This window comes from Triticum aestivum, chromosome 5A, assembly GCF_018294505.1.
Source record: "Triticum aestivum cultivar Chinese Spring chromosome 5A, IWGSC CS RefSeq v2.1, whole genome shotgun sequence".
In the NCBI taxonomy this organism is placed as follows: domain Eukaryota; kingdom Viridiplantae; phylum Streptophyta; class Magnoliopsida; order Poales; family Poaceae; genus Triticum; species Triticum aestivum.
In genome coordinates, this window is record NC_057806.1 from 474,122,425 (window position 1) to 474,144,627 (window position 22,203).

At 43.5% G+C, this 22,203-nt stretch overlaps 3 protein-coding genes across 5 annotated transcripts; all 3 read right to left on the reverse strand.

The window, feature by feature from the left end:
- Nucleotides 1-624: 624 nt before the first annotated feature.
- LOC123104127 (vacuolar protein sorting-associated protein 52 A) lies at nucleotides 625-10,255 on the reverse strand. Its single transcript, XM_044525875.1, has 19 exons — nucleotides 9,998-10,255; nucleotides 9,837-9,894; nucleotides 9,618-9,713; nucleotides 9,156-9,257; nucleotides 8,560-8,643; nucleotides 8,154-8,234; nucleotides 7,409-7,552; nucleotides 6,602-6,690; nucleotides 5,777-5,858; nucleotides 4,616-4,801; nucleotides 3,929-4,044; nucleotides 3,793-3,851; nucleotides 2,702-2,802; nucleotides 2,189-2,239; nucleotides 1,829-2,008; nucleotides 1,565-1,699; nucleotides 1,403-1,477; nucleotides 1,237-1,294; nucleotides 625-1,140 (listed from the first exon to the last, which is right to left on the reverse strand). The coding sequence occupies exons 1-19, from the start codon at nucleotides 10,099-10,101 to the stop codon at nucleotides 839-841; spliced, it is 2,103 nt and encodes a 700-aa protein (XP_044381810.1). The 5' UTR covers nucleotides 10,102-10,255; the 3' UTR covers nucleotides 625-838.
- A 2,823-nt stretch (nucleotides 10,256-13,078) lies between these two features.
- LOC123104128 (protein UXT homolog) lies at nucleotides 13,079-17,027 on the reverse strand. Of its 3 annotated transcripts, none has more exons than XM_044525876.1 (6): nucleotides 16,762-17,027; nucleotides 15,464-15,615; nucleotides 15,221-15,322; nucleotides 14,488-14,595; nucleotides 13,454-13,508; nucleotides 13,079-13,357 (listed from the first exon to the last, which is right to left on the reverse strand). In XM_044525876.1, the coding sequence occupies exons 2-6, from the start codon at nucleotides 15,598-15,600 to the stop codon at nucleotides 13,313-13,315; spliced, it is 447 nt and encodes a 148-aa protein (XP_044381811.1). In that variant the 5' UTR covers nucleotides 15,601-15,615; nucleotides 16,762-17,027; the 3' UTR covers nucleotides 13,079-13,312. The 3 variants fall into 3 exon arrangements, with proteins under 3 accessions (XP_044381811.1, XP_044381813.1, XP_044381812.1); XM_044525878.1 differs by having other exon boundaries at nucleotides 15,464-15,663; nucleotides 16,762-17,022; XM_044525877.1 differs by having other exon boundaries at nucleotides 16,756-17,022.
- Nucleotides 17,028-18,597: 1,570 nt separating this feature from the next.
- LOC123107229 (aspartyl protease family protein At5g10770-like) lies at nucleotides 18,598-21,675 on the reverse strand. The gene is made up of 2 exons (XM_044529228.1): nucleotides 21,402-21,675; nucleotides 18,598-20,009 (listed from the first exon to the last, which is right to left on the reverse strand). The coding sequence occupies exons 1-2, from the start codon at nucleotides 21,589-21,591 to the stop codon at nucleotides 18,754-18,756; spliced, it is 1,446 nt and encodes a 481-aa protein (XP_044385163.1). The 5' UTR covers nucleotides 21,592-21,675; the 3' UTR covers nucleotides 18,598-18,753.
- Nucleotides 21,676-22,203: the final 528 nt, after the last annotated feature.

Here is a 22,203-nt window from a genome sequence, read left to right on the forward strand (position 1 = left end):
CATCACTGACTCGTATCAGTGCACAAATTAGTCACGGGGAGTCGTTATTAGCTCAAGTTAGTCCCAAACTGAGCAAAGTTCACCTTTCAGGCTCAAAGATGAACAATCAATTAACCGTGGGGGGGAGCCGGACAGGCTGAACTTGGGTATGTGGAATTTGCTATGCATGCAAGATCAAGTAAATTTTCAGTCTAGTTATGCTTCAGTTCACCTTTCAGGCATCGTTCAGCCACAGCTGAAAAGATCTAACCGGTCTCATTATATCATGTACTTTTCCTGGAAAAATCAAAGAAAGTTCACTATGAACCAACTAGGCTATATTCCTCTTAAGTAAGAACATTTCCTTTAAAATATTTTACATCTGATCTAACCATACGCGCTTTTGTAACGATCTAGAAAAGGTTGTGTTGCGTTGGCATTCTAACAAACACCCTAGCTGCAGTAACCCGACATTTGCATGAAATTCACAAACTGTCTGGCCCTGCACCAACATTCATGGGCGCGTACAGACAGTAGGTGATCAAATTCGAACCAACTCCCAGCGGGAGATTAATCATGGACTTGAGCAGATAAATAAAATGATGATTGATTCATCATCAACTTGGAAGAAGAGAAGTCGGGCCATGGGGGGTCTCAGAAATCTCATAAATTCACACATTGCAATCGAGTAACCTTGGTACATACTACTGTTTATGTATCTGTGGAAAGCCCTTCTTTTTCCAGTAGCATGGCATGGATCAGGGTTTCCATTAACAGCATAAGGATACATACACCACATCCCTCCCCTCCCCTCCCCTCCCCTCCCCTCATTTTAGTGTACATGGCAGGGAGGAAGTAACTAAAAGGTCCTAGAGTATTTCTTGATCTCGTACAGGATGGAGGATATGGAGACCAGGTCCTTGTTGAGGGCGGACCCACCGTTGACCCTCTTGACGCACTCGGTCAGCCTCGTGTAGTACAGGAGCAGCTGCGTGAGGGCCGCTTTCAGGATCTCCATCCCACACAAGAAGTTGCTGAAGGATGTGATGACATCCTTGTGCATCAGCTCGATCGCGGCCTTCCATCGGTTCGCAAAATCCTTCACCAATGGCTCTACGTCGCCAATGTTGGCCTTGTCGGAACTCGAGGCAGGGTCTTCCGCTAATAAGTAAAATTCAGGCAGAGAAGAGATGTCATTGTGAAGAAAGAAAGAAAGAGGGAGAAAAGCACACGATGTTGTAACAGAATTCTACTTACATGTACGCGTTTTGACAAACTTGATCAAGTCAGAGAAATGCTCCAGAAGCACTTCCTCCTGCATAAATGTTTGTTATGAATCAAATCAAGACCCAGCAAGAAATGTGGTGGACAGTATTTCTCTGGCCACAACAAAATTTTGTTCCATCAATAAGACAGTGCATACCACATATATTGCAATATTGCTCTTAAGAACCTCCTCGAAGTGAAGTTGTGTTTTTCCACCCTCAGTGCCAGCTTCCTGTATGAGAAAGATCACAACATATTTGGAAAGGCAATGCATATAGTATTTTTGTATTATAACTGATGCTAACTCAAAAGTACCAACCTTCAATACAGCAATTGTTAAATCGTAGTTGTTTATCAGGAAAACAGTTTGCATCTTTGGTTTAGGGAACATCTTGGCCAACTTAACAAGCAAGTCTTCAATAGCCATCCGTAATCGCTCAAGATTTAGATCAAGCTGCAAATGTAGAAACCACTTCTTAAATTCCCATAGGCTACAAAAAAGAAGGTCTTCCTATTGCATAGCAATGTGGTGAAGAATTCCAGAAAGGTGAATATTGGGTTGACCTGGATGTGATCAACTAACCTGACCATCCCCATATTCAACATTGAGATGAACAAGAGACGCTGTAAATTCAGCATATCTTCTTGTTACATAGTGAGGATGCACATCATCCTCCCAAAGAGTCTTAATATTAGCATTCCGCAAGCTGCTCAAATGCAAGTCAAAGACCATCTTGAAGCGAGGCCAAAGTGACATGTTAACCTGCCCATTGTGCAACATGAAAGATGATTCAAACTAATTTTGGAATGTGGAACAGAAGACAAATTCTCATCCAATTTAGCATGAGCTTTCCTAAAGGTAACTCCACGTTCACAAAGGTAAATCTCAAGTAAAGTTGATTCAAAACTTGAAGGAGCGAACAAGGAGGGAATCAGAACAAACCTTGTCTAGGTACGAGTCCAAACATGGAATTCGCCGCTTAAACATGATAAGCTGCACAAACATAAATTCCATTCAGATTTATGTTCCTCACGGGTCATGTACGCTTTGCCACACATTCAGTTACCAATTTACACAGGGTTGCGCCACTTTATTGACTACTTGAAAGAATCTAACAATGTGTAGAGATTTAGAAATGCTCTTGCAAATAATTTATCAGCTAATCTTTAAGGAATAAAATAACATACAAAGGGGGGAGGGTAATTTTGGCCAGTTTCTGGTGAAAAACAGCCAGAATAATTTAGCAAAATGACAATTATCTCTTGCTGCCTGGCCTGTTTAACAGTAAATATTGGACTAGGACTGGTTTATAAATTACAGGGATATCCCTTTATGGAACATGAAAGGCTGCAACCCTGCAACCGCTTTCAGAACATAAGCTTTCTTAAGTTTTACTCCTACAGCAGGAATAAAACTTTAACTAGTTATTCCTTCATAAGATAAAATGAGAAATACCTGGTGCTGATGAATTATCCGAATCATAAGCATTATTCCTATTGCATCGTAGCAGTTCAGAAGTACAGCATCGAAATATTCATCAACAACTTGAATTGGTCCTGAATGAAACAATCAAAACTTTCAAATCATTTGCATCCACCATAATTATGAAAAAGATGGTAAGGTCAATGCCAACTTCACCAACATAGTGGAACTTTTATTATGAATATAAGATAAGTGTTTGTTGGAGTAACTCATAAGCTCCTCAAGCTTTCTAAACTATTAACTTCACATGCACGCTACCATAGTGGCTTTACTGCAAAAGAAGATCTAACCAAGAGTGGGCTCTTATGTTTAGTAGCTAAATACTCGTGTATTGCTATACAAGTTCTCTTAAATGCCTAAGTTATTACATTTGTCATCCTAGTCCATAATTTGTGCAAATAAAAAGATATCTCGGAATATACATTAAGCAAATCAACTAATCGGAAGATCGTGATACATCTGTCTACAACAGAATGTATGATAATTGTGGTATGGCAGATCTCTGAAGGTGAACAGACCGTCGCCAACTCAGATATTTATAGAAGTGAAGATTTATCTAGTTTACACTAGATAAATTATGGAGCATCTGAACCAGAACTGACATCAACCAGTCGTACACTCATATAATCCAGAATAGTACAACCAACAAATAAAAGCATGCATACCAGTTTTTGTCTTAGCATGCATAGTGTTTTATGATGACACTGGGATTTGTCAGGCAAGCAGACAATAGCAAAGCAAACAAGGAGAGTTTCTAGTGCAAATAGATCTTTGGATGCTAAAGTGACAACTGACACCTGGGTAGATTGTTCGATACTATGGATGGGTCAGATACAATGGCATGTAACTGTAAGTGCCACATGGACTCATGCACATCCGTTTTATAAATAACTGAAATCCCATCCAATGACACAGTGGGAATTTACATGCTGGTACAACCGAAAGATGGGTTTACACTAGATACCCCCCACCCCACCCCACACACACAAATAAAATATTATTGCATAAGATACAACATGGTATGACAAAGAAAACAGGAAATGCAAATACAGGATGGAACAAACCAGCAAATATATCTTGGAATAAAGATTCTTCACCAAAGAAATCATCCGAGAAAAGGTACCTGTAATCAGTTGATATATCATCAGGCTGCCATTTATTCACTGTATGAATTTTAAAACAAGGAAACAACAATCTTACTCAGAAGTAGCTGTATCAATCAGAAGTTTTTGTAAGCTTCTGAAAAGAACTTCATATGGATACTTCTGTGACTTAGCTTCAGATATATGAGGTATCAATGCAGGCTGCTCAATATCCTGATATACCAAAAGCAGGGCACACAGAAATTACATCATTGCACTTGTTACTTGATATAGAGTAAATTAACCATTCAGCGAAAGTATGGGGTTTAAAGTTCAAAATTAAATCTTTAATCGAGGATCACTTTCCATCAAATTTACAACATACTAGTAGGGGCATTAGAGCATGTTAAAATAACCTAAATCTGGTTCTATAAAATTTGCAACAAGCCAGTTTCATTGAATTGACTAGATTTTTCAGTGTACACATAGACTAGAGAAAAGCATGTCCTCAAATTTGTTCAGAGACTTGTCTCGAAATTAGCCATAATTATTCTGTATGTATGTCATGAATCAATTAATCGGCTATGCTCATGGTGCATGCTAGACTTATGTGGCTTGTTTTTGTTATCACCCAAATAGAACTTGCTGGCGTTACAGAAATCCATACAAGTTACCAACAACCCTGCAGATCACACAGCCCAGTACAGATCCGGGCTCCCATGTATTGCTTGACTCACAAATTTCAAAATCATGAACTGATTGATGAATTAAATTACATTATAGTCACTATGTCATTAGTAAATACCTTTAAGACATTTATTCTTTCACCAAGAGCAAACACCGAAGAACGGGCTTTCAGAGGTTCTTTTCCAATGGAGAAAAGGTATCCTGTACTTCTAGTTTCAACTCCAAGTAAGTCAGTGGAGGTTGCTATATCCAGCTGTAATTTCTCTAAAGCTTGTATATAGGCACGAAAATGTGCACTCAGAACCTGAAAATTGGAAGTGATAGTAGAAATGTCATCAGAATAGATATAATTCAGGGTAAGATATCCAAGAAATAAATGAAGGTCTTTATGTCTATTTGCTCATATTGCCCAAATAAAATATGAATCTCATCACGGATGCTAGCAGTCTAAAGTAATCCGTGCAGGAATTTTGAAGTTGTCAACATACACTACATATAAAGGTAGAGGAATTGAAATTACACGTAGCAATAAGAAGGGCTAGAATAAAGCAAAGACAAACAGCAGGAATTGCATCACAGATGTGTCTTTGGATACTCTCATTCTCAAGCCCTCTATGTCTAGTACACTCTTTGTTTCATAGTAAATGTCCTCAACCCACCACCATGTGCACAGCCTTAATGATAACTGACCAGTGACCATGCATACCCTCATTATTGACAGGCTGCAACAAATTAATCTCTTCTAACACATCAAAGTAGGGATAGAAAGTGGAAACATTACATTAACACAACTGATTCCCTCGATGTACAGTTATCTCAAAATGTAGACTGCCGAGTGCCAAGGACGGGTTATTGAAAAGGAGGGAGTACAATGTAATGTTAAGCCATAAACTCTACATTTTGGCCACATATTACGTTGATAGCATGGTACCTATTCTATAATACAACAAATATGCAAATCAAATATAGTATTGCCATATCATAATGGATTATTTACACAGTATTTACAGAAAGAAGTATACGTTCATTGAGAAAGGATCAGTATACTTTTAATGTGGAATTGGAACCACCAAGACAGAAACAAAGCATTGGTCAAACTCTTCTTTCGGATTAAGATAGTACCGAAAGGGTAGAAGAATAGGACCTAATCTGGGACATACAATGAGTTACAGGATCATTACCCTTCTCGGTTATTCTATTCCAGTTCTAAATGGAGAAAAAACTAAAGGCGGATGAATGAAAGAAGACCTATTCAAATCACGTTCACAGTAACCCTCACCTTATTCATGGTATCAATGTAAGCCGTGCGAACTTCCGCATATATCTCCTTAGCATGTTCCTTAAGGAAAACGATTGTGTATCTAAAGTGGAGAGGACAAATGAAACAAACTGAGACATTATACACTTGGAAAGAATGAGAGAATAACAGACACTGAAGATAAGCCAACCAACAATAAAATGGCAATTTAATCCTATGACCATATGCTATAAACTAAGGTTTTAAAGAGCGGTAGAGGGAGAGCTCTCACCGAGGAAGGCAAGGTAGAATAACTGTTCTTCTCCTATATGCATAGTTCAATAGTTTAAAGCTCGTGGACCTTTATAATAGTCGTTCACGTCAACAGCAATACGACTCAGACTCGATAGCCCAGCCAACTGGGACATGGACTCTCATACTTGCCTCACTAAGACTCAATTCCATGACTCAACTAGGACTCTGTGGTCCCAATTCAACTCTTGAAGCTCACCACAGATTGTCTCGCGAGGGCTTATATAATCCTAGCTTTCTGGTTTTTTTACCAAGGGGGGTCTCAATTTCATAAAGACAATAATGCCGAAGTCATCAATTGCATTAGAAGTACTGATGTTACATTAGCAATAGTTAATCAAATATGGCTGTTCATGTTTGGTAAACTTGCCCTCAGTAACGCTATATGCCAAAAACCATGAATCATGTATGTCACACTGGTGAGGATTCCAAATTAAAGAAATCTGGCATAAAGAAATTTCTCATCTAGCACATTAAAATGTGAAGCATTGCGGATATTCTACAAACAGGGGGTAAAAGTGGAAAATAAATATCAAGGCCAGAGAGTTGGCATACTTGTATTTAAGGACACTCTGCTGTAGAATCTGAATGTTTGTTTTCGGTTTTCTCAAGGCATAGAACTTTTGGATGATAAACTCAAAAATCTGCAAGAAAATTATGAAAGCATAAGCAATAGAACTCTGTTGTAGCTTTATGATGCCCAATTGGCTAGATAAACATAAAAAAGCGTGCAAGAAACATAGTGGATGCATTTGTTGGTTGCAGGTACACTTGTTCATAAAAAAAAGGGCAGCCCGGTGCATGTAGCTCCCGCTTGCGCAGGGTCCGGGGAAAGGTCCGACCACTTTGGGTCTATTGTACACTTGTTCTTAGCTTCCATGAAAACCACCATACCATATTAGAACAAAGATCAGGTTGATTCCTTATTTTGTAGGGAAATAGCAACCAGTATAGCCAGTATACTGGCCGTGGCTGACAATACCACTCTCCACTAGTAATTGACACAGTTGCAGCATTTTTTATGCCAGCAACCTCATAAAGTACAACATCAGCCTGAACAAAGAATGATGAATATCATGTAACCCTTTTTCATAATAAGCATTCAGTTCTACCAGATAAACCTTGACGCCTATCTAAGTTATTGTAGCACATGCCCAACTGTCTGAACATAATTATGCATGGCACATTATCCTCGACACCACAGTAGAACATTAAACATAGAATACATAATGTTTTACATCAAATAAGCACATATGCAGATGAGACACATGCTACGCATACAAGAAGACGATCTACTAATGTTCTTATGAACATACAAGTTTGAAACATTAGAAAGAAAAAACCAGCAAACAGTTTTCAGACCTTTGATACTGCTTTCTGCCGAAGTCTCTCAACCTCAGGCTGAACATCTTTGAGAGCCTTCGATGTTTTAACCATCGAATCAGCTTCAATGAATTTGATTTTTTTGCTTAGAATCTCAAGTGTTTTCATGTATTCATCGTTAACCTGTGGGGTTGTTGGATAAGGAATTATCAGTGATCCCATCAAAATACATTTTTCGAGAAACATCCACCAAAGAATATTGAACTGAACACAGCTTTAACTGCAAGAGAGCGGTGCTGATAATGATGGTACATCAACAAAGAAACCTTTGGGGCATGTAATATATCCAATCAAACAAAATAAAATAATTGGGAAAAAAGAAGACACGGATTGAACAAATGAAATGCATCCGGCAAACGAAAACATGTCATCAGAATGGATATATCACCGAAGACAGAATATAATGGCATATGAAATAAATAATTAACAACATGCTGAAAGAGAAGAAATTACATAAGTAAACATAGTACTCCCTCCGATCCATAAGCTGCGACAATTAATATGGATCGGAGGGAGTACCACAAATAGCAGAAAAGTATGTATTTGGTTTTAACTTCAGAAAGAAGTAATCAGTGACCACATGTTGCTGGCTGTAAACAAAAAGGTACTAGGTCCAGAAAGGAGTAACTGACTAAACGTATGATATATTAAAGTAAATGGACATAGTATAGACACAATAATAAGGTAAAGAAAGTTGGTATGAAGATAGAATGCAAGTAATGACCTCTCCATCAACAATTATATCGATCATTCTTGGAGGTACTATTATATCCTCAACAAATTTTGACAGTTTCGATTCTGTAGCCTGCAGAAATTTTCCAAACAGTGAATCAGCATAGATATTCAGCATGAAAAAGTAGGGAATGACATGCATTGAAGCTACGAATACAGTGAAGAGGTTCCAACAAAGACCAGCCAACTAATGTTGAAAGGTGTGTTATGGAATAGAAGTTATGTTGCGGGACAAAGATACATAAAATAGTACTTCCAAGCTCTAACTTGACAAAGACTAATGAGGTCAATGCATCAGTATTTTACTGTTTGGTTATAAGGAAGATGTGGATACAAAAATTAACCAAACATCAAATGTATGGAGAACGTAAAAGATACAGCAGAGAAACGAATCAAACCTTACGGTTTCTCAACTTTAATCCCATGTCCATAGATTTCTCCTGAAGTACCTTTATCTCTGAACTTATAGAACCAATTTCTGTCTAGCACAGAAATTAAAAGAATTGCAATATGATTTAGTAAAATGAAATGAACCAGTTAACTACTGTTTAAAGGTACAAAATTACATGTAGATCAAGATAATAAATCTTGAACGCGTAACAAGTCAAAAGAAATGGTGCCACTCAAATACGACCATGAAGTTGTAGCATGGAGCACATAAATAAAAAATAAAGCACTTGTATTACGCTCAGATTGTGGTATACAAAACGTTAAACTTCAAGCACTCCTGGTTTTGTTCTTGTTATGCTTTGTAACAGAACGAGATGGAAATGCAGAGATATACTATTTCTGGATTTTCTGGTAGTTCACACTTCACAGTGGGCAGCATTTTTCTAACAGTAAATGTACAAGAATGATCAATAAATTTGCTTATAATAACAGTAGCACCAAAAGTTGATGACAAGTAATACCCATCCAGATACTGTTTCAGGCAGCCAGTACGACAAGCATGTCACGAGTAGTGCTTTCACAACAGATGTGAATATGCAATTACCTGGAATCCAGTTAGAACGGTTTCCATTTGTGACAGAATATTATCGCAATCAGAGATCTGATCATGCAGCAACACAAGGTTTTCGCTTTCTGTAATGTAATCCTGCAAAAGAAAAAAGGAAGACAGCATTGCATAAGAAAAACACCATAGGTACAGGTGATTTATATTTAGGCAGCGCAGCACTAATAGAAGGTAGACACATCATAACTCCATGTTTTCCAAATAATTCATCGCGCCTGTGCAATTATTTGATGACTCAACTTAATACTGATGATAAGAATGGAGGGATGAATAAATTAGCCAGCCATACGAAAGAAGTTAATTAACTCTTATTTCCAAAGTATAAGCACCACAATACCAAGATGTGTTGACTGTTTACTGCTAAGCATGAGGTTCACCCCAGCTCTAAGGCAGTAGAACCATGGCTGCTTCGCATATCTGAGGCCTAGCAGAAGCAATTACCTGGATGGAATCAAGCTCAACTTGGCGTATGCTGTTCTCGACACCTTTTGTGTAATCACGCATCTTGATGCCATTAGCCAGGATGTTTGCTACTTCCTGCACGCACGCACGCGGAAATAAAACAGCAGCAGAAATCTCCCAAGAAAGAAGGACGTGCTATTCCTGCTCCGAAATGCTGCAACCAGCTAGCTGTTCAAAGCAAGAATGGTAAATAAGCACCTGGTCGTTCTTGCAGTCCTCGAGCTCCTGCTGCAGCCCCTCCAGCGACTCGTTGTCACTGCCAGACAAACCACCAAGCATAAGCTTAGGCGCAGCGAGGGAGGCGGGGAGATGCTGTTAAAAGGGGGGAGGGGGAGGAGCTGGTGGTCTGGCGGACGGACCTGGCCGCGTCGTCGTCGTCGAGGGGGAGATCGCCGACGAAGACCCCGAGGTCGAACCTCTGCTTCTGCCCGTCGTGCGCTGCCGCAGCTGGGATGACCTCCATACCGGCGTCGGGGGGATCTGGGATCGCCGGAGCGGGGCTCCGATCCAGATCTGCCACCGGTGGCGGTGGGTGTTTGGGATCGGAACGGAACGGGTGTCCCCGGGAAATGGAGGTCAGAGACGAGAAGGGGGGTGGAAGGGGAAACGGGTTGGGCTTTTTTTCTCGACGCGTGGAGATGTCTTGGGCTGGGCTCTTTGTTAGTGGGCACGCTGGGCCTGGCCGACGGCGAGCTGAGATTTTATACTCTTCTGAAAAAAAACACTTCACTAAAAAAACAGAGATTTTATACTAGTTGCTCCCGGCTGGATCTCGATCCAAACTTCCAGAGCATCAGCTTGATGTGTCTTTTGATTGTTGAGTTTGTATGCTGTGCAAACGAAACCACCCAGTGGCGGAGCCGGGAAATAAGAACTAGGGGGGCAAATGACTCAAACTTTGAATAACAGGGGTCAAACAATACTAATACATCTATTTTTATCTAAATAATACACTGTTTATGTACTAACTAGCCCTGCTGGTCCTCCCTGTCTCCGCCACTGGAACCACCATAGCATGAGTCACCTCACGATGCTCGTGTGCTTGATGTGTCTTTTGATTGGAAAGACAAAAAATGTGATATTGTGATGTAATACTAATCTGCTCCAGTCAATTCTGCTTGCATTTTATTCGTTGCATTGTTCCTGGTGTCACTTCGCGCTTGTCGACGACTATTGACAAAAGGAGGACTCGCAGCAAGTTGGATCATAGGCCTCCTTTGGTTTATACGATAGAAATGTTGTAGGAATAGGAAAATCATAGGAAGTGAGATAACATGCATCTCAATTCCTATAGAGAAAAAGATATTGTTTGATGCATAAGATAGGAATTTTTTCATTAAGTCTTTAGCTAATGTTTTTTTTCCTTCAAAATGTGAAGAATTGATTCCTATCCTACATAGGAATAGGAATCCATTCCTACAAACCAAAGGGTCTCAAAGGAAATTTTCCTATCAAATCCTATCCTATAGAAATTCTATGACATTTCTACAAAATCAAAGGAGGCCTTAACAAATTTCAATACAGGAAACAATGAAGCACGGACTTTGATTTTTAGATTCTCAGTCTATTTTTTTTCTTACTTGCACATTCTCTCAAACTTAATGGGAATCAGTGCTTATTACAGTACGTACAAAATAAGAACAAACAAGAGTTGTCATAAAAACCTGAATGCAGCTTAATGTTTCTCGTTAGACATATATCAGGTGCCAATTACTGACTTATTACTCCCTTCGTATGATCTAAACGCTTTTATATTTCTTTGCAGAGGGAGTAGAATATATCATCAAACAATATAGTATCTGCCTATACAGTACAGACCCAAAAAATGCTACATTTGGATTGATAATAAACATATATACATAACGGCACAAATCAGTGATCTACTGGATATATACACCGACCATCTAAAACTCTACCTAAGCCCTAATCAATTCATAACTTATATACCCTACTCACTAATCAAAGCCCCTCCCTCAGCAGAGAAGGAGAAAAAGCCCACAAGAGAAAAACTATACTGCTACTAACTAGTAATGCGCTCAAGGGTCAGTCTGCCATTCATTTGGATCAGTCAGCTGGACTCCAGATCGAATGGCTACGGCAGCGGACCAGACCTTCGCCTCCGCTTTCCTTAGGGGTCAACCTCGCCGCCGCCTTAACCAAAGAGACATTGCCATCCTTAGGCGCCTGCTTCTGCGCTTGTACCCGACAAGGCTCGCCCCCTTCATCACAACTTCGTCGTTCAGGGGACTTGACCCTCTTGCGCACGAAACGTGCCTCCATCTCTGGCCTGCGGTTGGGATGGACCAGCTTTACGTGCCTCCATCTCCTACTCCTACTTGGAAGGGGGAATCCTACTCCCGGAAGGAGTAGGACTCCCCTAGGGCGCGCCATAGAGAGGGCCGGCCCTCCCCCTCCTCCACTCCTTTATATACGGGGGAGGGGCACCCCATGGACACACAAGTTGATCAGTTGATCTTTAGCCGTGTGTGGTGCCCCCCTCCACCATAATCCACCTCGGTCATATTGTAGCCGTGCTTAGGCGAAGCCTTGCGTCGGTAGCATCATTATCATCTTCATCACGCCGTCGTGCTGACAGAATTCTTCCTCGAAGCTCTACTGGATCCTGAGTTCGTGGGACGTCACCGAGCTGAACGTGTGCAGATCGCGGAGGTGTCGTACGTTCGGTATTAGGATCGGTCGATCGTGAAGACATACGACTACATCAACCGTGTTGTCATAACGCTTCCACTTACGCTCTACGAGGGTAGATGGACGACACTCTCCCCTCTCGTTGCTATGCATCACCATGATCTTACGTGTGCATAGATTTTTTTTAAAATTACTGTGTTCCCCAAGAGGCAAGATGTGCACCCGAGCAGCGAATCCGAGAGAGTAAGCACTTTTGGAAGTTGGTGTGCAGTCCCCGAGGCGCCCCCAAAGCAATTTTCCTTTAAAAAAAATGATAAATACATGTATATAGATTCAGTAAATACATTCATTCTTAAAATTACCTAGACAGCTCTCAGAAGAATTACAATATGAAATGACTGTGCTCCTACCCTCGCCTCAGCAAGCATCCCGAAAGAAAAGAAAAACGGTTTGTCTAAATCTAAAAGCTAAAGCCATATAACAAAAACGGACGCACATCTTGAGCACCATCATGCATGTAGCGTATGAAACAAAGAATTCCCTTCTCCCGCGCGGCCCTAGTGAGTTTATCGATACCTTCGATGAATTTGCCTACGGTAGTTACTAATGAGCAGATGATTCTTTCCTAGCAAAACTGTAGAGTACTCAGGCAGCAAGAAACGTCATCATTTCCCAACACATTGCATTTGTTGCCAATCATCTGAAAATTCAGTTTGCAAATACCAACACACATCAAGTGCAGACACTTGATGATTTGCAACAAGCTTCACGGAATTTAAACAAAAGTTCAATCATCACAGTATTCTCATTTGCCACTTCTTTTACCTATTCATATTTAGTTTACACAATGCGTCCTAGTCAACATCGGGACTTGGGAGAGCTGCATTCTTGGCATACAGCTTGTTGCAAGAATCTTCAAACAATCCATGGCAAGATACATCATATTCCTCTACCAAGCATCTCTAACTCTCTGCCGCAACTTTGGTGTGTAAGCATCTCTCTGCCGCTAGTTTGATCCCGGCCGTTCACTCCGCCGGTAACTGCAGGAGTTCGCGGATACCTTCACACACCTGCATTTAAACAACATAAGAGGGGGTAACATCTGAATATAAGCAGATTCACAACATCTACTGCATCAAACGAAGCACCTAGTTCATTGTACATACCAACTTGATCTGTGCTTTTATGCTTGCTATGAGGTGTGTGTACTCGTCTATTTGTCTGCAAACAAACACGCAAAAGTTTACAACATTAACATGCGAGTGAATGAATGTCAACAGAGGACCAGGAGCACGCTCAAGCATAAAAAGGGAAATTACAACAGTATATGAATGTCGTACAAGGGCCAAACATTGGCAACGACTGTCACTGTAGTACAAACAGCTGCAGCCTACCTAACCACATGCCTGACAGAATGGAATGATGTGTCTATAGAACTGGAGCCGTACTAGTTAGTTGTATGCTGCAATGTCAATAAACATAAACCCATTCAAGAGTTGAGACATAGGAACATACATACTCCCTCCGTTCCAAATTACTAATTTGGAACAGAGGGAGTACATGTTATGAGCCACATATATGAGGCAAACCACTAATATGGTCCGACAGTGAATAATAATGGTTTATACAATGCTAACTAATGCTACATAAAGTATGTTATGTTCATAAAATTTCCAAAGGTGTCTATGGAAGTGAATATTAGATGCAGATCAGTAACACACCAGCTTAACAGAATCAGCTTTGCCTCTGTACAATGTATACGTATTAGCTTATGATAAATAACTAATCAGTAGCCTCCATTCGTCATCTGATGGCTGAAGCGAGCATCAAGCTCCAACAGAGAAATGGATACCATGAATAGCTAAATACAAATATTGTCTAGAAATCTAAGAGCCATCACAAGGCTCAAGAATACCATCTCTTTCTCTTGTTCTTTGCTTCACAAGAAAAAGAGAATCCAAGCACTTCACCTAAACCACTATTTTCGACCAAGTTCCATAATATACCTAAAACAAGTACTGGGTATATACTATCGAGTATCCACACAAACTGTGTTGAACAGAGCATGAAGCACCCGAACCACCCTCAATCATCAATATCTCTTTAGCATAACTCTCCTCTCACAAAAACATGCTGCATGTGTAATAAAAATTGCTGCGCAAAAGCAAGATCTGATATTCAAATGTTCGAGTTGAGTTACCTGGCCAACCTTGCTTCTCTTACAGATATAAACTGCAAAGCCTCTTGCCAAGTAAACTCCACATGAAAACCTAGACCAATATCCACAAAGATGTGCTTCGTGTTCGGCCTGCGGAAATCACCACAGAATAATGGCATTAATAAGATCTCAACAGTTAAAGAAATCTGACTGTAGGCACTTATGTTCGAAACAGTCAATTCTCATTAGCGCTTCACAATGATGATATGAAGCTATTCCAAATTTGTAATTTTAAGCTAACATCTGGTTAAACAATTGCAGTTAGGAATGGAGTTGAAATAAAGAAGCAGCATAAGGACATATCAAAGGAAGTTCCTGCTTGTTATACTGTGTAATGGCCAACCGCATTCTTCCAATAAATAAAGTGAACACCAAACTAATTCACTTGCATGCTGTCTCCATATGCGAACACCACCTTTTTCTTAAAAAGGCAGCTGACCTTTTTTGTATTTTTCAGATCGATATAGGAACACCTTTCTCATGTCTATCCTACTGCAAAAGCTACCTCAAGCATAGAGCTACTCCAGTTGAGTAATGTAGACTGGCCCCTAAACAGTGCAAACCACCTACCCTAATAATATTATGGTCTCTGACTTGTCTTACATTAGCATTAGGATAGAGAAATTTCTTTTCTAGAGATTATAGAGAAAGCGAGAGAGTTTTTGCTACTATACTTCAGATTGTTTAGGCGGGGGAGAGGGAAAAGGATGTTTACACTTCTGCCTGCATGTACACCTCTGACCCAAGATTGACCATAGATCGCATACTCGTTACACCATTCTTTTCCAAATTTTCGATGTTCTTCTTCAAATCCAAGCTGCCAACACCAAATGAAGGTTCATTGATCAGAAGAATGAGCAATGTTAAGGCCATATATTTGAATAACAAGAATCAAGGGGCCTAAATGTTTCAGTACAGTTACAACACAAGGGAAGATGAGGAGAGAACCGAGTCTTACAATGTCTTCTGCTGCTGGAACAAGTTATCGCGCTGGGCTATGGCATTAACGAGGTCAGGCTTGAGCCGCCGGTCAACGAAATCTTCAAACTTCTTCACCTTCTCCTGCCGGAGACGCGCCCCCACAGCCATTGCCATGTCCTAAGCTGTTTCCTATGAGATTTGCGAATCGCAAAATATATAATGCCGTACTGGGTTAAGCTGTCATTGCCAAGGCAGTGAAATTTTAAAATCAATAAGTTAAGGTTGTCATGCAACCATGCTAAAATAATCGGCAACTCAGGACATGGTGTACCCACGCAACTTTATATAGCATATATCACAATAAGCTTAACCCATTGTAACAACTTATGTAATCCCCATGTAACCTCATTTGTACATGTCCCTCATTTATAAAAACAAAAAAATGGCACAGTAAGGGTCTTCCCTACTGTTTTTGCTCAAAAAAATTATTACAACTTGCATATGTATCATAAATTCATAATTACAGTCAAGTCGACACAAATATAGCATATATCATAGTTAATGTCAAATTGACGACACAGAGATGACACTTTGCCTCATTAAATTTTCAATTTCCTCAAAATTACCATTACCAAAAATCATCGCTTACTGGCATGAATTAAAACCAGGGCTAACCCAACAATTAAAAGAGTCAAATTAACATGGCATAAATAGTACCACCTCTTTGTGAAAATCTGAAGCGACTAAAGAAAAGAAAATCATGCATGTAGGATTGTAGATGCAACACCAGCCAAAGCAAGAGTTTCAAATTTTGAGAAACAGCATAACAAACCAAGTTAACAAAATCGGCAAACTACATATCAACCATCCATAAAACCTGACACGGTTACAAATATTGCATTGCACAAACTTCTCTCCATACTAAGTTACTAACATGGTAAGGGCCATAGACGGCATTTAGTTTGACTGTCCAGCTGCTCGATGTCTACTGCCAATGGAAACACCAGCCACAAGTATGAATACATAACAATAACACGCTTCTTGCCTGTTGTTGGCCTATGAAAACGTGTCAGACTTGCAGCATTACGATGTCTTGTGCACAGTGGCGTGGCCAAGACACTCCAATTTTATTTCATTTTACACAAATGAGCCTATCTATATACGGACAACAGTTGAGCAGGAAGGATGAATATACTCATGGTCAAACAAAATCAACATCAACTAATTGGCCCATACAATTCTACACAGATGAGCCTATATGTGAGATTTAACTCAATACTCATTGTCACTCAAGAATTCAACACTAGGAAGAAAGCAGAAGCACCTCACCCTCACCTTGCTGCGGTCGGCGGGCACCACCGCACGAGGCTGCGGGAGGCGAGCAGAAGGGGACCCGAAGACGGCAGGCGGGCACCAGGCCGCGGGAGGGCGGCGGCCGGGAGAGGCTGGAGCCTGCAGCCCTGCAGGAGAAGTCGAGCTGCAGGAGGGCGGCGGCCGGCGGGCACCAGGCTGGAAGGGGAATCGGCAGGGAGCGGCGGCGTGGGTCGGTCCTTGCGAGCGAGCCTCAGATTCAAGTGGGCTGCAGGCTGCAGGCTGCTCCCCTCAACTGCTGGGCCGGTTGGATGTTTATGGGCCTTAGTCAAATGATATGGGGGTAATCCTCAAAAAAACAAAAAAAAATAGTACGGGGGTAAAAAATCCTGAAATCGGAGCCGGGGGAGGTGATGATGATTGAAGCCAAAGGCGCAATCGACTTGCACCAGGAATCGGAGCATTGGACCCCAAAGATTGCTGCTGCAAAAAGGGAGAAAAAACTTCATCGATTTCTTCCTGCGGGGTTGAAGGGACTTCATTGCTCAGACAGGAGGAAGATCCTCATATACATCAGCAGGGCCTGGCTTAAGCCACATCGCTGTCCTATCTTCTACTCGACCAAACACAGCTAGTCTATGGCTGACTGAACTTTGGAGCCTACTAATATGAGCAATAGAAGTTTCCCTTTCACCGAGACAAGACTTGACTTCATCGAATTATTTTGCAGAAGGTAACATGTCAGTGGGATGCTTTGGTGTCCTCTGTGTGTACACACACATACCTCAAACTGGCACACGCAGCACGCTGGCAAAACGAGGTGGGCGTGCGCCTGCAGGACGTGGCGGACGGTGGCCGCGCGTCGCGGCAGGGGCGTGCTGAGGAGCTGCCTCGCGTCGGCGTCGGGATGCATGTGGAGTGGAAGGTGGGTGGCGTCGGGCCATTCAAAGCTAGATCACATATTTGTATATTTTTATTTTATAAAATTTTGCTTTAAAAGTAGTCACCCTATGTGATTGAAAGTCACGGGTTGATGGCAAGATAGTGCAATCGACAAGGCCAACACTCTTTCGCAGCAGGTGTAGTGTAAAAAAACGGTGCACAACAACAAATGACGTGTTTGGTTCGTGACATATTTGTTGTCTCTCGGTTACACCGGCTCATGACTGCATTACCTACGTTTGTTTTGACTGCGTCAGTTTCAGTTCCCGTGTAATCGCAATCCATTCTCACAAAACCGAAAACACCCGATATAGGCCGGTATCAAATAACACCGCTTGTCCTGATTGTTTTCTTCACCATGATCCATGAGGACCAAGTAGCAGCGTCGACGATCTCTCTCTTTATGGGGCATGGGCAGTAGCGCCACCGTTCTTCATTTGTCGCCGTCGCCGTGAGCAGTGCCAACGGTCTCCCTTCATTGACGTCGCCGTGGGTAGCACCGCCGACCTCGCTTCATCGCCATGAGCATTAGATGTCATGTCTCGGAAGGGATCAAAGTCGATCTGCCCTGATGCAGGCGATCAAGAGATAATTTGGGAAAACGTTCTAGCCAATACATTAACCCTAAAACTCTAAGCTAACTTGATAAGAACGAAATGAGGTTATAATGCTGATGAGTCCAATTTGTCGTTGTTTTAAACCCTTTTTTGTGTCATAGTCTTAGGATTCATCGGGTTTTACCACGTTCGCGCACCCTTGTGTGTAACATGCTATTGAAGGTGGAGAAGAAGAATTTGCTTTTGGATTTAAGAAAACACGTTGTAAAAAAAAAGTGATGGCAACCGTTAGAACGCATGAATCACAGTGGTACAAATTAAAATGTAAAGTTTGATTTCAGCTTCTGCTTGTGTTGTTGCTCGCTAACAAATACAGTATTTTGTCCCCCGCAAAAAAAATACAGTTTTTTGCATTACCGATGATATATTTGGATTTCTTCCATGTTCCATGTCGCACTTCAGAAGAGAAAAAAAATGGTGATCGATTAAGCTCGATCGACCAAGTAGCGGCCAGCCATCAGCTGCAGCCGTTGGCGCCGAACCCGATCTTGTTGTTGGCGACGTCGTACACCACCGCGAGCGTCTTCTGCTGCGTGTTCCCGAGGATGCCGACGTCCGCGCCGTCGCCGTTGGGCGCGAACGCCAGGCACGCCTGCGCCACCTTCGCCACGTACAGCACCCCGCTGAAGTCGAGCCCCACGGCGGCGCCGCCGGCGAACACCAGCGCCACCGACGGTATGCGCACCGTCGTGTGCCCCGTGAAGTCGTAGCACGTGTCCAGGATGGACAGCGCGGGCGCCCGCTTGTACCCGTACCTGCCCATGGAGCGCGCGAACGCGGACCGGAGCCCCGCGTACGCGCGCGGCGGCAGGCGGGTGATCACCGTCCCCGAGTCGATCACCGTGCCGGCGGCCGCGAACACGATGGGAGAGACCCTGACCGTCCGCCCGGCGACCTTGACACCGACGAGGCCGACGTAGTAGAATGACGGCGTGTCGTGGCGGGTCTCCATCGCCGTGAATCGTGCGTTCGCCGGCGCCGGCCCGCCGAGGGACAGGTACCCGCCGGCGCTCGGCGACGACGGGAGGCAGTAGGAGAACCCCGCCCCGTACTTGGACGCCGCTTGGGACGACAGCGACACCTTCTCGCGGCCGAGCCCGACGAGCCCGTCGGCCCTGCCGAACAGCCCGGTGTCCCGTTCGCCGCACCCGAAGACGAACCCCGGGAGCGCGTCGGACGGCGTCAGCGTCAGCGTGTCGCGCGCCAGGGCGCCGTCGGTCTGCGACTGGTCGCCGTACACGACCTCGTACCGGCATTTCCTGTCGGGCGAGCAGCTCCGCGAGTCCAGCCCCTGGCACTCCGGCGCGGCGCATGGCACGGCGGAGTACGTCGAGGACCGCGCCGGGTCGAAGAGCGGGTCCTTCTGCTCGTAGCAGTCCGAGCACGGCGTGCACTGCACCCACGACAGGTCGCTGCCGGTGTCGAAAACCACCGTCACGTCCCTGGCCGGGGTGCCGAGGCCCACGGACACGACGTAGTTGCCGGTGCCGAGGGAGATGCCCCGCTGCGCCGGCAGGGTCACGCCCTTCGCGCCACGGGCTTGTTCCAGCGCGGGCGACGCCGCCGCGGCGACCTTGCGGTGTATGGAGTCGACCCTGGCCTGGTCGTCGTTCAGGAGCTCGGCGTGGGGCGGCGGGGCGCTGCGAGCCTGCAGCGGCGAGCACGGGCCGTGCCGGTGCACGACGTGGAGGGCCGACCAGTTTGATGCCACTGCTGCAGGGCAGCAGAACCAAAATTAGCTACCGCTAGTGTACGACTCGACGCATACCGCAATCACATTTTGATTTTGACCGCTGTTTGCACTTGTCAGTGATCTGATAAAGTATGACGACAAAAATACTACTATATTTGTATTTTGGATCAGGATGTGATCGCCGGTCTTCTAAGCTGCAGGAGGCCAGCAGTTTTGTGGGGATTAATTCAGAGAGGCGCACTTGTTTAGAGATCAAGTGGCCATTCTGTTCACGGAGGGACTAAAGCGACCTGGTTAGCGACCTTTGAATCCAGACTGATACGTCATTTTCCTTTTCTGGACTAGACTAGATGCCCTGAGTCAGCTTCTGCGTTACCTATAATTATCGAGTGCATTTACCCTAAAAAAGGTGCTACTACCTCTTTTTGTTTCTAAATGTTTCGTTCAAATTGAACTGCAAAAATGTTGGATGTATATAGAGATTTACAAAAATACACTTATAAAATGTTTTCGATGTTTCAATATGGACCACGTACGAACTGAAGTGAGTAAATGTACACGTCCCTATATACATTCAACTTAGAAAATAGTTACGGTGCTGTACATTTTCCTTTAGCAAAACTGATCTTATATTTATGAACGGACGGAGCATATATATTATAATGGGACAATATAGATCTAACACGCTATCAAGTGTCGAGTCCAAATTCCTTGTACAACTTGATAAACAAATTAAAAAAAACCGATTGTGAATAGTATCAAATTCGAACCCACCCCAGATTGGGTGGTTTTACCCTCAACCCACCTGGAAAAAAAAAATCCAGATTTCAAATCCTACATGTATCATCAAGGGGTGTTTGTTTCGATGGAGGCGATGTTTAGATTGATATCAAAACGTCCGTGATGACTTTGTCAATTATCATGTTTTCTTAGCTTTTTTTTTTTGAAGAAATCAAGCACGGGCTGATCTCTTCAAGAAGTTTCACTGCATTATGCCTTTTCTTTTATTTTATCCTATAATCAGGTACTACTGCTAATCTCAGAATCCATTTATTTTTATGTGGAATTTAAAGGGTTTTTTAATCAGCATTCTTGTTTCCGAACAGGTATATAACCTATTTCTTATCCACAAAAAAACTATTTCTTCACATGGGATGTCATTTCTTAATCCTTTGTTTTCTCTGCCATAAGTCTTAAGCACATCGTTCATTAGACACGTCACACGTTATGCGCCACCCTGCCTAGCCTCCATGTCCCTGCTTCTAAACTATGCTATGCGCAGTCTGCGTTTGTACTAACCACTAGCCAGTATGCGGTTCGAATGATATCTTTTGAAAGAGTACACGTATACGTAGGCAGGAAACCATCACACAACGACGCACGGAGCATGCACTACGTACGTACGTACGTACCCTTGGACGCCGTGCAGGCCGCGGGCGGCAGCAGCGCGGCGACGCTGACGACGTGCCAGTCCGGCTCCGGGCCGCTCGTCGCCGTCCTCTCAGCAGCCGACGCGGCGAGGCGGACCAGGGCGGTGGCGATAAGGACAACCGAGACCCTGAACGGAGCGCCTCGACGGCGACGCAACGCGCCGGAGGCCATGCACGAAGCTTCTTCTCGGTGACGGCCGGGCAGCAGAAAGGCCGGCTTCCTAGCTAGCCGCTCTGTGTCTGTGTGTGATCTGGGCCGGCGACCGTGCACTCGACTTGACACGATCGGATACCGCACGCCGCGTGCTTATATATAGCGTTGCCTAGCTAGCCAAGCTAGCCGTAGCCGTGCGCCGGCCACCACCCATGCCCGAGCGTGCGTGGAGAAAACCGGTCGGCGTCGAAGTCAGCAGGCACCACCCCGGCCCGGCCCGGCCCGTACGTGGAAAAGTTGGGTGGTGTGCCACCGCCAGCCAGCCAGAGCACGGGCCGGCCGGCACTCCATGCCTCTACGTAGTCAAAGACCAGAGCACGGCGAGCTGGGTCACCTCGGACGCGATCGCACGCACCGATGTATATAAGTTAATAAACATATACATGGTCGTGGAGATGTGCGGCTTTTTCCCTCGCACTTGTCCTTCCTTTCGCCCCGATTTGGGTTCGGATCTACGGTGTTGGACGTCGCTTTCGCCCACTACGGTTGAGGCAGAGCCGACAGCATGCAGTGGCGGTGCACTGACGGACGGGAGGTGCATGTGTGATCATTCATGCGTGATGATGTTGA